Genomic DNA, 16,351 nt, shown 5'->3' on the forward strand with positions numbered 1-16,351 from the left:
TTAGTTTTGCTTAAGCATCCAAGAAAATTAGAGCACACGAGCAGCAGTAGCAGCTCCGTGTGATGGCTGATGCGGTGGCGCTGAACTCCACGGGCCACGGTGCAGCTGGAGCTAGGACCGACGGGTCAAGCTCAGTGAGTCATGGTGCAAATTGCAGCCCACGGCGGACCAGCGCACGCACGGCTGGGCGCGGGTAGGCACAAGCAGAGCATGCATGGCCACCGGCGCACAGCACACACGGCCACCGGCTTCCCCGCAACGAACAACCTTGTCCAAGAGGTCCACAACCTTGGGATCTCCTTCCCTGCGCAAGGACTCGGCCGAATTCACCCTGAAGCCCTCGCCATCATCCTCCAACTCCAAGTCCGAGTATCGTCGTTCGTCGTCGATTACCTTGCCGTTGCTGCTTCCCCGGCCTCACCGACCTCGCCGTCGGGTTCATCGTGAGTCCCCGTAGCTTTAACCTTTGTTTCCCCCTCTGATTAGGATCCATAGCTGACGCCATGGTTACTGCCACCTCGCCATGGCTGGGCCTCTCCGTCCGGACCGAGCTTTGACGCTGCATGTCTGGTCCCTAAAAACAGGAGCGCGAAGTTGCTCGGTCTGGTCCGATCTAGACCGCCGGCGGCCGGTCCGGAGGACGCGTCTTCATGCCGCAAAAAAATGGCGAGAAAAGGCAAAAGGGGCACCGGTAGATGTGGTTCGCAGTTGACGATGGACATGGCAAATGTGACATGCTCATGGCCGGAGGGAGATGCGTGCCCGTGTGCCAGAACGACGCGTCCCGTTGCTATCAAAGAAGATGCGGTGGCGCGCATGCGGGCCTGACGGTGGCGCGCAGGAGCAAGCGGCAACGGGCGCTCGAGTAGCCGGGGCGGCAGCGCAGTCGAGAGAGGTGCCGAGACGGTCGGGAAGAAGGAGGCCATCATGCACGGCGCGCTCGGCTCAGACCTCTGCTAGGAAGGAGGGGCACCGACATTTGATAAAATTTACACCGGGATCGATCTCAGCGTATGCATCCTCGTCCGCTTTTCCTCTACTCCCCTCTTCTGGGAACCGATATTTATTGAAGGGTAGCAAAGGCGGCGAGGAAGGTGAAGTTTGACTACAACTCATGTTCCATGGTATCGTCACATACCAAAGAGGCTGGGTGATGCCACGGGCGATGGCCAGCCGTGTGCGTGCGGCGCCCAGGGTCCAGACGAACGAAATTTAGTACCACCTCACGTATATGTTTTAAATTCGAATTGAAAGCGTAAATTCACGGAAAGACGGTGAACCCACAGAGTCAATCCATGTTTTATTATTAAAAATTAGGGAAAGATATAGTACATATTACACGAACCCAACTCCACCCAACTACGCATGTGGTTTTCACTGATCTCACAGTAGTACTACTATAGTAGATCAAAACTTGCGCCATTCAATCAGTTATCGCTCCGGGTCGCGTCTAATCGTGAAGATGAAGCAAGCAGAAATTATGCTGATGTGACATGTGACATGTATACTTGTAGCGATCTGCCGATCATGCTCATCGTGACGCATTTACTCGTGAACCACGCAGAAATATACACCTCCGATGTGATATGTGAGGCTCACGTCTACTTGCAGTCGTGCATCCCCGCGAAAATGCCCAGGACAGGACGATTCAATTCGTTCGCATCCGATGCGTCAAGCCCCACAGACCAGAGAAGCTTTGCCTTGTTTTATTTCACTTTTGCTGTTTTCTTTTGCGGCTGTCGGCAGTGAGAAAGAAGTAATTGCCCGACCTGACTGAGACTGACCCTGGTGCAGTAGTCGAGTCCACGGCGCGGTCTCGAACCCCTAGTTCAAAGACTTTTTAGACCGGGTCACGCGTGTTTACAAGATGAGAAGGACGTACACGTCCACATCCATCATCTCGGTCGCGCTTCACACCGTAGCAGCTCCAACTGCACTGCCGGTCTGCTGTCGTGACACTTCTGCTCAAATTCCCTGCCAACCGCTGCGTAATTTCCCTCCAAAAAATTCAACGGCAAAGCGCCTTAACCATCGCCCTGCTCCGCCACCGCCACCGCCTATAAAACCCCACCTCCCCTCCCCCGTTGCCACCACCAAACCAACACACTCTCACACCGTACTCTACACACGACGCCGCGCACTTGCCAGACCGCGCGACCCGCACCGTAGAGCGTGTAGCATACAGCACAGCGACGACCGATGGCCCCCGCCGCCGCCTCGCAGCACCAGGCGACCACCGTGGCGCCGCCGAGCGGCCGCAAGGTGGTGGACGAGGTGTCCGGCTGGCTGCGCGTCATGGACGACGGCAGCATCGACCGCACCTGGACGGGCCCGCCGGAGGCGCTGCCGCTCATGCAGCCGGTGCAGCCCTTCGCCGTGCCCCGCGACGGCCACACGCTCCACGACCTCCCCGGGGAGCCCAGCCTCCGGGTGTACCTCCCCGAGGTCGCCGCGGGCAGCGCGGGGAGCCTCCCCGTCATCGTGCAGCTCCACGGCGGCGGCTTCTGCATCTCCCACCCGTCCTGGGTCCTGTACCACCACTTCTACGCGCGCCTGGCCTGCGCCCTGCCCGCCGTGGTCGTCACCGCCGAGCTGCCCTTAGCCCCAGAGCACCGCATGCCCGCCCAGCTCGACGCCGGTATCGACGTGCTGCGCCGGCTGCGGTCCATCGCCATGTGCGACGAAGGCGCTCTCGACGAGCCCGCGGCCGAGCTCCTCCGCCAGGCCGCGGACGTGTCCCGGGTCTTCCTCGTTGGGGACAGCTCCGGCGGCAACCTCGTCCACCTCGTGGCAGCGCGCGTCGGCGAGGACGGCGCGGACGCCTGGGCGCCCCTCCGCGTCGCGGGCGGCGTCCCGATCCACCCGGGGTTCATGCGCGCCACGCGGAGCAAGTCGGAGCTGGAGGAGACGCCGGACTCGGTGTTCTTCACGCTGGACATGCTGGACAAGTTCATGGCCATGGCGCTGCCGGAGGGCGCCACCAAGGACCACCCGTACACGTGCCCGATGGGGCCGAACGCGCCGCCGCTGGAGTCCGTTCCCCTGCCGCCGATGCTGGTGGCCGTCGCGGAGAAGGACCTCATCCGCGACACCAACCTCGAGTACTGCGACGCGCTTCGCGCCGCCGGCAAGGAGGTGCAGGTGCTCATCAACCGCGGCATGAGCCATTCCTTCTACCTCAACAAGTTCGCCGTCGACATGGACCCCGCCACCGGGGAGCGAGCCCAGGAGCTCATCGACGCCATCAAGAGCTTCGTCGCCCGCCACTAAAGCACAAAAAGCATACAGTATCCCACACGTGCCGCACTACTTCTACTATGTGTTATGCGCTATATTGTGAGTATCAGGTGTGTCTGCCATTATGTCAATCGACATGTGAGTGAGCTCCTGAGCTTGACGTCCATATATACTTGGTGGTTTCTGGATTTGTATCATGTCGCCTTGCCTTAGTACATCGGGATTGCTAAATTTCAGTCGACTAAGACCTCTTTTGGTTCATAGGATAGGATTATTATAGAAATAGAAATCTTGTAGGAAGTGAGATAACATGTATCTCAAATCCTATGAGTAGGAATAGGAAACAAGATGTCATTTGGTTGGCACCAAAAGAATTTCTCCATTGAGTTTAGGCTCCTTTTTATTTTCCTATATAATGTGAAGAATAGGAATCAATCCTATGTAGGAATAGAAATCCATTCCTATGAACCAAAAGGCTCTAAAGAAAAAATTCCTATAAGAATCCTATCCTCTAGAATTCTTATGAAATTCCTCTAAACCAAAGGAGTCCTAAGACTTAACTAAGTCTCACTCGATGCTATATTCGTGAAATCTTACATGAAAATCTATGAAAAAATTAATTTACTTTTTTTTCTTACATGTTATCTCGGTTGACTTGGACTTGTTATGTCTTTTTTTTAGCATCAGTACAGACACAAGCGCTCATATACACGCGCATACACTCACCCCTATGAACACACACACGCACACCCTACCCCTATGAGCACCTCCGAAAGACTGAGCCGGCATATCATCTTGAGATTTACGAAGTCACCGTAGGCGCCTCGTTGTCGACGGGAACGTCTCCTCCCACTGAAAGCGCATTGCCGAAAATCCTGAAATAAATCCAGGAATAATGCGAGCACCAAGATTTGAACCCTCGTGGGTTGGGGATACCACTGTCGACCTAACCAACTCAACCACAGGTTGATTCGCTGGACTTGTTGCGTCTTTGGTTATCAGACCATGCGCACCAGCATTTCGGATCAGATTGTCGAAGTGTGGAACTGTTTCAAGTCACTGTAATAACCCATCTTAGTTCATGGGAATAATATGCATTATCGATTATTTAAAAATCACCATCTTAGTTCATGGGAATAATATGCATTATCGATTATTTAAAATTCAGCCATACGATGTGCAAGGTATTTATAGCTGCATCTATTGTACAAAATTCATGAATTAAGTCATTTTAAGAAAACACTTCCGCTTCTGTACAACCCTACTAAACACATCAACGGAGAAGATCTGTCGATACCCCTTCATAATAAAGGACATGATGATCTTTCTTAAAAATACATCCTCGCGCTATAAAATTACCCATTAGTGTATCATGTAGCGGGGAATCGAAAAAGCAACGCCGGCAGTACTAGGGATCGACCCATCTTAGTTCATGGGAATAATATGCATTATCGATTATTTAAAAATCACCATCTTAGTTCATGGGAATAATATGCATTATCGATTATTTAAAAATCACCATCTTAGTTCATGGGAATAATATGCATTATCGATTATTTAAAATTCAGCCATACGATGTGCAAGGTATTTATAGCTGCATCTATTGTACAAAATTCATGAATTAAGTCATTTTAAGAAAACACTTCCGCTTCTGTACAACCCTACTAAACACATCAACGGAGAAGATCTGTCGATACCCCTTCATAATAAAGGACATGTGTACACGTCGCTAGCCAGTAGGACAAACTAAATTTGTTGACACATATGCAGCGCCATATGTCATCAAATAGAATTGACATACTGTAACTAGGTTGTTATTTCTCGGACGAATTTTCGGAAACCGGTTAAAACCGGATTTTCTGTTACCCCCGAGAAAATACGCTACCGAACAATTTTGTTTTAAAATATTTGAATTTGATCTGTCCAAATGATCATATAAGATACCTATGCAAACTATTACTGTTTAGATGATTTGACGTACTCGCTGTCTGTGCCAGTAGGCCAGGAGGGGTAAGGATTTAGCTCCTACTATTGCGCTGTCTGTGAGCTCGCTTTTTTATTCCGGTCTACACATTAGATCGCTGACGTGTATGCGTGCGGTCTCTCTACTGCGGAAACCTTGATGGGCCGGCCCAGTTTGGGATACGTAGGGCATCATACATACAAAGTAGGAATACATATCTTGTGAAAAGTTTATACTGCCCCTTTATACGTTTTATGGAGGGGTTGTACAGAAGCGGGACTCAAACTGCAGTTGCATCGCTCATGCCTAGCACAGAATATGGGATTGCGAGAGTAACTACAATATTGTCATGCAAAGAGGGTGGGGCAACTCCGACTGGTTTCTGTTAAATCTCCAACTTTCGCAAAGAGGGTGAGGTTTTTGCTCGAGTCCTCATGCTTTCCGAGAGAACACATAAGTTGGCCGAATCAAATGACATTCTTGAAAGTACACAATTCGAATCACATGGCAGCTTGGGAAAGTAGGGAAGGTAGGCTGAAATGGGATCCATTTTCGCACCAAATGCAGTTGGTCAGAGGCCCAGTCCCACTACATGGGTTGAATCTGCAGTAGGCCCATAGGTTCTGTTGAGCAATATGCTATTCGACGCCTAATACGCTGAATAAATCCGAAATTACTAATTAGAGGTATCTTTCGCAAAGTTATTGTTAACTTCTCTTGTGACGACAAGTGACGCAATACATGTGCGAGACCAATTTCTTATCAAAACAATTTCTCGTGATGTCAACAACGGAACACGTGTGCAATGGTTACCACAATCACAGACAATTTCCTAGCAATCGTTTGCCAGTAATGCACACACGGCTTGTGCAGGGATCAAGGACCTGGAGGCCTATAGTCGTGCTCTGCGACTAAGATGGCCTTGGTATGATTGGGCCCCCTTTGACAGACCATGGAAAGGTTGTGCCCTTCCTTGCGACACTGCTGGCCGTCAGCTGTTTGCATCCTGCACCAAGATTATTGTGGGTAATGGGAACAAATCATCCTTCTGGATCGATGGCTTGATGGTGATGCTCCAAAAGACAGTTTTCCTACATCAGTTTGCCCTCTCTCGCTCGAAATCTAGCACAATCTATCATGCACTCACTGACGGCAGATGGATGAGAGGTTTAAATACGATGGATGATGTTGCTACACTCGAGGATTTCCTATGTTTATGGACGAAAGTGGAGTCGGTACAATCTGGTATCCTTCCTAGCATGGAGGACGATTCTCTAGTTTGGACTCTTACTTCAAACAACAACTACTCAGCCAAATCGGCCTATGATATTCAGTTCAAGACAAGGATCCCTATATTGGTGTTGGATAGTGTTTGGAAGATTAAGGCGGAAGCTAAAGTGAAATTCTTCACGTGGACGTTGTTGCAAAATAGATTATGGACTGCCGACAGACTACAACATCGGAACTGGGATCATCATGATCGCTGCTGCAACTGTAATCAAGTCCTTGAGACTGCCGCTCACCTCATCCTCTTGTGCCCTATGACAAGGAGGTCTGGCACTACTTCAGCTCCACCAACCAATTTGCTGCTCGACATGCCCTCGACACAAGCTCCATTGTGGGATGGTGGAAAAAAGTTTTCACTCACCTTCGGAAGGATGACACCGTGCAGATTTGCACCCCCTCCGCGTACATTGCTTGAAACTTATGGAACTAGTTGATACCCCGCGCGTTGCTGCGGGATTTTGTAGAGGATAATTGATGTGCTGATAAATAATTCAAATCATGAAAGGAAGTATATATTTGTATATTTATTGAACCATCAAGGTTAATAGATTTGAGAACTATTGAAGTAAAATACAGATAATCAGCTCTGTAAAGTACATATCACCCATAGACTTCACAATTCAGACTTAATAATTGCATAGGTAATATGCATAGGGTCATTTGGAAATAGTAATAACGTGAGTTTGTCAGGATTACAATTCAAGCAAGGATGTAACTAATTTTATGTAGAAAGGTAGTAGTGTAGCTCGTAGGTGCATCTCTTCTATGTCGTTCATGTTGCTAAAAACAATAGTATTCTTGTGCAGCATTATTCTTGTGATTGCATGCACCTTGACGATGTCATTTTTCCCTCGCATGTCCCGATTGCCCAATAATCTCTGTGTTGGTGGTTTCATCTTCTGAAAGTTCAATGCTCATCTTAGCCAAAGAGTACCTATGAAAAAAAACGTCATTTGAATTTCATGTTGAATCTGAACCGGTCGATTTATGCGGAGAGTTTTAAAACTATTACCCATTTTTTTGTTTCTCAATGACATTAGTTGCGGGTTGGCAAGAGGGAGGTGTAGTATTGTTTGCATCCTCTGGTGTAAGGGTCATCGCACTGCGAAAATAAAATTGTTGGGTCGGCGATGTTTAGATAGAGAATGTAAATGCTTTTTTGTGATTGATGGCAAACCTCTCGATATTCTTTGAAGATGGATGGGTCATCATTTCTTTGCATGGAGATGGCTGGAAGTATTTCATGTTTCAAGTTAGTACTTTGTATGTAGTAGGTAATATGGTTAAAATTAGGAAGAACATACTCTTTGAATGAAAAGAAATTAGCCAACCTTTGTAGAAGGTAACACTTGTGCATTGTCAACTGAGAAGCTTTTCTTTATGACGGGGAACCTGGACACTGAATCAATCTTCATTCTCTCTGGCAAGCACCAAACAATCTCATTTGGTGTCATATAGCGACATTTTGGATGATTTTCTATTTCATTGATTGTTTCACTTGATGAATCAGATGATCCATCATTAGACTCCATTTTTTTATCTGCCTATCAAATCCCTTCGTCATATACTTGGAAGAGATATTTGTACGTACCATCAGTGGACATTGTGAGGAACACATTCTCTAATAGTGGCTTGCTCATAGAAATCTTTAGGGTAATACTTTTGTATTATCCTAACTGACCTCTATTTCAAGGGTGTGACAACATGTTGTGATTGACGGCGAGGGTGCTCATTACTACGTGAGACTAAATGCCTACCAGGATGCCTTGAAGTAGATCGTAGCCAATATGTTTGAACAAATAAATAGAATGGAATAATCAAGAGGAAGAAATTTATATGGTATTTTACTATGTAATATGCACTGAAATAAATAGAAGGTGCATATGCTCATCAAGTGTAACTAATTAAATTCAGCAGTGAGTGTGTTCATACCAATGCGAGCTGCAAGATACCTATGAAGCAATGAATCCAGTCCGAGCAGGAAGAGATCTGTGAAGCATAACGTCGAGCTCCTTTTGATATGAGAGCAATCTGAGAAATTCATAAAGATAGGATCACTTTTTTTTGCGGGTAGATAAGATCACTTTTTTACTAAATGAAAAACTGATATATGGTACATTGCTTACAAATATAATTGAGACCATATATAACAATATAACTAAATACAATGGACCAACCAATAAGAAAATTGAGACCTTCCTGTTTTTCCGATAGAAAGAAGGTGGACCATTGATGTCTTTCTAACATAGAATGTGTTTCATGTAGTCTAGGTCGTCTAAGACAATTAATATCTTTCTAACATGGAATGTGTTTGAGAGAACAAAAGTTACCTCTCAGAATCTCACTCGCATCACCACTCTTTCAGGGTCAGTAGCTTCGTGAACCTTAAAAACAGAGGTAAACAATGCAAAATAAATTACTGGCTTAACACATACAAAAATATTTCAGCAACCATAAGCATGTAAGGTGTCTCTAATTGTGACTGACGATGGGGGCGCCCAGGACCGCATGGGACTGACCGGATACCATGATTTGTATAAGAATTTTCAGCGCTATCCATCTTTGCAAAGCATGCGTACAAAATTGCCTTAAATGGAAGCAGATTGTAGCCTATATGTTCGAATAAATCCAAGGTAGGAAATTCATATGGTATCTAAGGGCATCTCCAGCCGTTGGCCCCCCAGGGGGCGCCTAAAATCGCCGCCTGGGGGTGAGCCGGCGCAAAAATTGGGCCTGGGGGCGAGTTGGTCCCCAGCCGCCGGCCCCAGGGCCACCCCTAGGCACGTTTTAAAATAAAAGAAGTTTGGCGAAGTTCGGCTTAAACACGATAAAATTCGGCCAAACACGATAAATTTCGGCACATTTCGGCGAAATTCGCGGATTTTCATTACATAGCACATATACATAAACTAATCTAAAGGAAAAACTGGCTGAAGTCGCCGCCGTCGCCGCCATCATTGTCGTCGGCCTTCTCCTCCTTGACGCGGGCGCCCCTGCTGGACCCCTGCCCGGCGTCGCCATGGCGGACTGGTGGCGGCGCGTCGTCGTCGTCGTCATCGCTGTCCCAGATGACGACGACTCCGCCTTCGTCGCGGCCGCGTCGACGCTCCGCGAAGCGAAGCAGGGCGGCGCACTGGCGCTCCTTCACCTTCTCCAGGCGCTCCTTCTCCATCGCTATGGAGTCCCTGCGCGCCCATTCCAGGGCCGCGTCGTCGTCGTCGAGCTCCGTCGTCACCGGCGCGGCCGGCTCCTTCACCGGCGCGAGCCCCGGCTTCGTCTTCACTGGCGCGAGCCCCGGCTCCGTCTTTGGCTTGACGAAGCGCGAAGGAGGAGCCGACGAGTAGGCGCGCCGGCCGCCCTCATTGAAGACGATGCCGGCGCTGCGAGTGCGCCGGCCGAGCGGCGTCTCCGCCGCGGGCTCGGCCTTGACGCTGAGCAGGGCCGGAGTGCCGGAGGAGTGCGATGAAGATCGGGAGGAGGAAGAAGAGGAGGAGGACCCGAACCTCCTTGGCGCCCATGGCCCGGCGCGTCGGTGCTGCGCCGGGGCGGCCGCCCTCGCCGGGTACGCCAACGGCGGGTCGTTACCGCCCTCGAGGTACGTCAGCACGTCCTCGAGTGTGCGGCCGGGGACGCCCCACCACAGGTGGCGCCCCTCGCTGTTCTGCCGGTGTTCTGCCGGCCACCAACCACCGGCGCGCCGTTGATGGACGCCAAGCGCTGCTGCTGGCGGCGCTCGAAATACGCCGCCCAAGCCGTGTGGTTGTCGGCGGCGTACTGGGGGAGGGAGAGTTGGGCGTCGGTGAGGAAGGCGCGCACGACCTCAACTTCCTCAGCGAAGTACTTCGGCTTCGCCACGGCGTTGGGCAACGGGGGAATGGGCACTCCCCCGGCGCTGAGCCTCCACCCCGTCGGCCCGGCGCGCATGTCCGGCGGCGCCGTGATGTTCGCCTGGAACAGGAGCCAGGACTCCTGTTCGCGGAGCGAACGGCGGCCGAAGCCGTTGGCCGCCGCCTCGTCTCCGGGAAAGTGTTCCGCCATGGCGTCGGGCTCGGGAGAGGTAGAGAGATAGAGGGAAGGGATGGGCGGCGGCGCTCAGGAGAGGTAGGGAGAGGGAGGAGCTGGGCGGCGGCGGGGGGCGGGGCTGGTGTGGGCACAGGCGAGTGCAGGCCACCGGCTATATAGCCGCGCCGCACCCGTGTGTACACGTGCGAGGGAGGGGAGGCGTCGGTGCGCCGTCCCGTGACGCGCCGCCCGTGAGGAATCAATGGCAAGGCTGACCGGCGGCAGCCTTGGCATTGATTCCCCATGGGAACCGAGGCCGTTGGGGGAAGACGAGGCGCCGTGTCGCTGACGCGGCGGGCCAGCGGCTGTTTCGCGCCAAAACAGTTCGCCCCGGCGCCCCTGGACGCCCCCTAGCGCACCGGGTTCGGCCTGAGTCCGCCGACGCTGTTTTCGGCCTAGGCCGGCGAAAATCCTGGGGGCGCGACTGGGCCCTTTTTTTGGCGCCGGCGCGAAAAAATCGCCTGAGGAGGCCTTCCTGGGGACGCGGCTGGAGATGCCCTAATATGCATGGAAAGGAATGGATGGTGCATATGTTCACATACCAATGTAAGAAGCAAGAGACCGCTGCAAAAATGAAATGAAGGCAATCCGAGGAGCAAGAGACCTACTAAGCAGAAGTTGAAGCACCTTTCGATTCGAAGAGCAATCTGCAAAAATTTAGAACATAAGTTCAGGGATAGGAGAAATCCCAGGTGACTGAAAACATGAAGCGTGCAGCAGGAGGGAAATAACTACAACGCACTGATAAAATAGAAATAAACAAATAAATTAGTAAAATGATGATATTGGCTTTTTACTATGTCCATCCTAAATTAGAAACATGTGCAGGTCGCACTACTAACCAATTTGTGTAAGCATGTATCATAATCACAATTTTATGAAATAAGAATCAGAAAGAAATGCAAGGAGCAAGCGACCTGTGATGTAATGTGGCCAATCTGAGCAGCAAAAAACCTACACGCTCAGCATCCTTTCATCCCTAGCACAACCTGAGAAATTGCAAAGCATAATCTTGTGAGGATAGAAATATTCAGAGAGGGCTGAAAAGAGGGAGTGTGCACCTAGTACGGCTATAGTTGGTTCCCAGACATGGATGTGAGCAGGCGTTCGTGGTCTATGTGTATGGCAGAGGGGTTATAAGCACAACCTTTTCCGCATTTGCAGGGTAATGAAGCAGGAGATAATGACGACCGTAAATTTAGTGTTGTGAGGCCGTTTCATATGCATTTGTGGCATGGAGGTGGAAGAGTTTGCGACATAAAAGCGGGTAAGACAAGGAATACGATGGAATTAATGCTCATCTGTGGAGCGGCGGTGACTGGCAGGGGGCCATTGGGCATGGCGGTGTAAGTCACCGGCGGTGGCTGGCCATGAGGACCATCGATTGGGGCGTGGCGGCTGAATCCATGGTGGCGGCGGCTTGATCCCGCATCTCTGGAGAGGTTGCTTACCGAGGACCGCCGGCGGTGAGGGCGGCAGGGTCAGCAGGGGCGGCTGGCCAGAGGCAAGCATGGTTGGTGGCGGCTGGCCGGGGAAGGGTAGGTCGTGCACATCTGCCGGAAGGGATTGTTGCGGCGACGGCTGGATGGAAGGGATTTTCTTTAGCTATTCTTGACGGAAGGGTGTGGGTCGTCCGTATCCTGAACAATAGATGCCTATGGGCTTGGTGTGGGCCTTTTAGTGTCCAAATGGTAAAGTCTACGCTCAGCCCAGAGAATGAAATCAGAGGCCAGCAGCGAGCGGTGTGGCCGGAGCACGAAACGGTATGTTCACTTAGCGGTGGCAGCTCCTAGTAATTTTGACCAACACTTGATCTGACGGCTGTAGAGCATCCATCTATGTTGCATCAATGGATAGAACAATTTGGGTGACGTGGCTTCATGAAAAGGCAGAAAAATTATCTAATGGGATGCCCCTATTTAGATATAGAAGATGAGAGAAATCGACGTACCTTTCTCCATGAAAGCCTCCCTATGTAGCGTCTGTGTAACAATATGAATGACAAAATCTGCCTCCTGAAGGAGGCATGGGAGTAGTTTTTATTTCTACTTGGGCCAAGCTAATCCATTTTAGCTTTTGGCCTCTTCTCTAGGTTCTTCTACTTTTATCTTTTAGGGCTTTTTGCCCTTGTACAATATTTTCTCTTTCTATAATGAAAAGGCAGAGCACCTGCCATTTCGATAAAAAAATTCATGTCCACATCTTTTCCATGCCAGCTGGAAGTCTGGAACATGGGCAGCAACCACGATGGCCCATTGTGTTCCTATTCCATGCATGTACAAAACAACTCGCACAAGGAATCGATTAGATCGGAAATCGTACAAGATTTCAAAAGCTATGTGTGGTATGTGTAGGCGTTCTCAACCGCCAAGCTGGGGTGACGACGATGTGTGCATTCCCCACCTCTTTAAATACCCTAAATAGATACCGTGGACTTTGAGAGAGAGAAAATTCCCTAAGTTTCCACGTGAAGCCCAAGGGACGGCTCGAATCTCCCAGAAATGAGGTACTAGGGTGGTTTATTTAGTATTTACACTAGGGTAATTTTATCACTATTCCCTCAGCTTGCAAAAACGCCTTACATTGCGGGACGGAGAGAGTAGCATTTTAGCGCCCTTCCTTTGGTTATTTAGTCCTATTGCCTGTTGCAAATTCTAGATTGGGGACTTGATGTTGATATGCATAGATTTGTCTCGAGAAGGTTGTCTAAATAATATGGTCTTATTTGTCGTTTATATATAGTAATACATCAGAAACAATTGGATGTGTTTTGTAGTCCTCATAATTATCTCACATTTTGTGCTTGGAGCCTGTATTTTAATCCTACTTTTGAAATTGATAATGTTTTGTACGAGTACAAGTTTTTATTGCCTTCATGCTAGTAACTCCTTATACATCGATACATTAAAAAACTATGATATCCTTGCGTATATATCCTAGGGAGCTTCGAAACTTAGAAAATTGGCCTAAAATATGTAATTGCAACATCTAAGAGCACCATACAACAAAGAAATGATCTAGACATGTCAACATCTTTGCCACACCAGCTGAAACAAGGGCAGCAACCACAATGACCCATTGTGTTCAATTGTATGCATGTACAACACAAACTCGCACAAGGAATCGATCAGATCGGAAAGCATGCAAGATGTAGCAAACTATGTGTGGTATGTGTAGGCATTCTAAACCGGCAAGTTGGGGTCACGACGACGTGTCCATCACCTGCCTCTCTAAATACCCAAAATAGACACCCCGGACCGAGAGAGAGAGAGAGAGAGAGAGAGAGAGAGAGAGAGAGAGAGAGAGAGAGAGAGAGAGAGAGAGAGAGAGAGAGAGAGAGAGAATTCCCTAAAGTTTCCACATGAAACCTAAGGAACGGCACGAATCTCCCTCAAATGAGGCGCTAGGGTGGTTTATTAAGCAGAATTTGCACTAAAGGAACCTTGTCACTAGCCATTTAGTAGCCCCCTTCCTTGGTTATTTTGTCCTATTGCCTTTTGCAAATTCTAGACTGGAAACTTGATGTTGATATGCATATGCATGGATTTGTCTCGACAAGATTGTCATAATAATATAATCTTACTTGTCGTCCCATATAGTACAACAGAAACAAGTGGACGCATTTTGTCGACCGTATCATCATCTCACATTTTGTGCTTGGAGATATATTTACTCATTTGAAACTGATGATGTTATGTACGAGTACAAGTTCTTATTGCCTTCATACATACGAGTACTTGTAAAAAACTATGATATCATTGCGTATATATCATTCTACTCTTCTTTTTTCTTCCCATTTTCCTCCTCTTCGCTCGAGCTGCTGCTGTCATCTTCCTCCTCGTCATCATCTTCGGCTCCCTCTTCGTGCTCTGCCCCGGCCAGTGCTTTGGCCAACGCTTCCTCCTTTGCTTCCTTGAGCGCTTTGACCAGCCTGGCCAGGGAGGTGTCCACATCCTTCTTTTTGGACTTGGGCATCAGGTTCTCGGCCACGTCGGCCGGGGTCATATTGACCGCCCCTAGAAGTTGCCGGATTTCATGGAAGAGCTCGTGGTCGTCGACGTGCAGGTAGTTCTTGGCGAGCACCTTGAAGGACTCGAAGCAGCAGTATGACATCTCGATGTGCACGTCCATCCTGCCCCGCCGGATCAGTGCCGGGTCCAGCTTCTCCTTGTGGTTGGTGGTGAACACGATGATCCGCTCGCCGCCGCATGCCGACCACAGCCCGTCGATGAAATTGAGCAACCCCGACAGCGTCACCTTGTTTTCTTCGTCCTTGCCGGCGCCTGGCGCCGGCGGGGCCTTCTTCTTTTTGTCGCCGCTCTTGCTCTTCTTCTTGTTTGGTTTCTTCTTCTTCTTCTTGCGCTTGCCGGTGAGGTCGAGGGAGCAGTCGATGTCCTCGACGACGATGATGGACTTGCCCTTGGTCTCTATGAAGAGCCTCCGCAGCTCGGTGTTGTTCTTCACCGACGTCAGCTCCAGGTCGTACACGTCGTAGTCCAGGTACTTTGCCATGGCGGCGATCATGGTGGACTTGCCGGTGCCGGGGGGCCCGAAGAGCAGGTAGCCGCGCTTCCACGCCTTGCCGACGGAGGCGTAGTAGTCCTTGCCGTCGCGGAACATGTCGAGGTCGTCGATGATGTCCCGCTTCTTGTCCGGGTGCATGCCGAGCGTGGCGAAGGTGGAGGGGTGCTCGAGCTTGACGTGGCTCCAGACGCGCGCGTCGTAGCCGGACCAGTCGCTGCTGGGGTTGTTGGTGAAGAGGCGGCGCTGGCGGTTCCTGACGGTGGCGGCGCGGCCCTCGGCGAGGACGTGCGGGAGGTAGAGCGCGTCGACGAGGCCGCGGTGGCGGCGGTGGAAGGTGAGGCAGTAGGTGCGGCGCTCCTCCTCGTGCGCGGACCAGCTGATGACGTTGCCGCGGGGGAGCGTCTTGGTCTTGCGCCACCAGAGCTTGGCGCCGCGGAAGTCGTCGGCGACCTCCTCGTGGTCGTCGACGGCGACGCTCATGCGGTCGCTGTCGGCGGCGAGGTCGGCGCGGAGGCGGCGGGCGGCGGAGGCGCAGGTGGCGCTGAGGTAGGCCTCGGCGGCGAGGTAGGCCTCGCTGCGGCCGAAGGAGGCGGGGACGTGCTCGTCGATGGAGATGGTGACGTAGGGGGTGATGGCCGCCTGGAGGCGGCGGGAGAGGGCGGCGAGGTACTCCTCGAGCTGGGCGGGGAGGTGCTGCTGCACCATGGACCAGAGGAAGATGAGGCTGGCCGCCGCCGACCACACCCCGGCCCAGCCGTAGCCGTGGGCGTGGACGTCGCCGGCGATCGCCTCCATATGCTCTGCTCGATGCTCTGTAGTGTAGCCCCTGCACTTCACTGTACAATTCTGCGCCTCAGCCGTGTGCCTTTATAGCAACGACAAGACACGCTTGTTTCTACCGCTTGCTCAAACCAACCATTCTTCGGGTTTTTTCTTCTTTTCATAAGCCTTTTGATGAATTCCTGGTGTGATATGTAGAAACTTTATTCCTTCGCCGGGAAGGAATGTAACGGATCCGGCAAACTTTTTGGAACTAAAATGGCCGTTCACAAATATGGAACCAAAGCAAACAGGAACTTGGCGGCCAAGTTTCCCATCGGTCCACATGTACCGTGTGCTCACATTTCAAGAAAAATCAGCGGGACAGAGCCGGCCGGGACCTGCGCACGCGTCATTGGATTCGGCCGGCAGAGGACGCTGCGCCGCTGCCCATGTGTTAAATCCCCGATTATTATTGTTTTTACTTTTTTTTTTGAAAGATCCAGCAGATTGCTGGCT

At 50.7% G+C, this 16,351-nt stretch overlaps 3 protein-coding genes across 10 annotated transcripts; 1 reads left to right on the forward strand and 2 right to left on the reverse strand.

The window, feature by feature from the left end:
* The first annotated feature begins 2,096 nt into the window (after positions 1-2,096).
* LOC125517958 (strigolactones hydrolase CXE15) lies at positions 2,097-3,482 on the forward strand. Its single transcript, XM_048682922.2, has one exon. It carries the CDS (start codon positions 2,200-2,202, stop codon positions 3,268-3,270), a length of 1,071 nt encoding a protein of 356 aa, XP_048538879.1. The 5' UTR covers positions 2,097-2,199; the 3' UTR covers positions 3,271-3,482.
* A 3,576-nt stretch (positions 3,483-7,058) lies between these two features.
* LOC125517949 (uncharacterized) lies at positions 7,059-12,219 on the reverse strand. 8 transcript variants are annotated; one of them, XM_087524984.1, is made up of 9 exons: positions 12,001-12,217; positions 11,467-11,538; positions 11,158-11,196; positions 8,818-8,871; positions 8,420-8,518; positions 7,819-8,031; positions 7,665-7,717; positions 7,500-7,589; positions 7,059-7,421 (listed from the first exon to the last, which is right to left on the reverse strand). In XM_087524984.1, exons 6-9 carry the CDS (start codon positions 8,017-8,019, stop codon positions 7,328-7,330), a joined length of 438 nt encoding a protein of 145 aa, XP_087381110.1. In that variant the 5' UTR covers positions 8,020-8,031; positions 8,420-8,518; positions 8,818-8,871; positions 11,158-11,196; positions 11,467-11,538; positions 12,001-12,217; the 3' UTR covers positions 7,059-7,327. The 8 variants fall into 8 exon arrangements, 7 of the variants coding, with proteins under 7 accessions (XP_087381110.1, XP_087381116.1, XP_087381096.1 ...); XM_087524990.1 differs by having other exon boundaries at positions 11,154-11,196; XM_087524970.1 differs by having other exon boundaries at positions 11,092-11,196.
* Positions 12,220-14,171: 1,952 nt separating this feature from the next.
* Positions 14,172-16,056, reverse strand: LOC125517940 (AAA-ATPase At3g28580). Its single transcript, XM_048682902.2, has one exon. The coding sequence runs from the start codon at positions 15,866-15,868 to the stop codon at positions 14,324-14,326; it is 1,545 nt and encodes a 514-aa protein (XP_048538859.2). The 5' UTR covers positions 15,869-16,056; the 3' UTR covers positions 14,172-14,323.
* Positions 16,057-16,351: the final 295 nt, after the last annotated feature.

This window comes from Triticum urartu, chromosome 1A (assembly GCF_056163025.1).
Source record: "Triticum urartu cultivar PI428250 chromosome 1A, HENAU_Tu73, whole genome shotgun sequence".
Classification (NCBI taxonomy): Eukaryota; Viridiplantae; Streptophyta; class Magnoliopsida; order Poales; family Poaceae; genus Triticum; species Triticum urartu.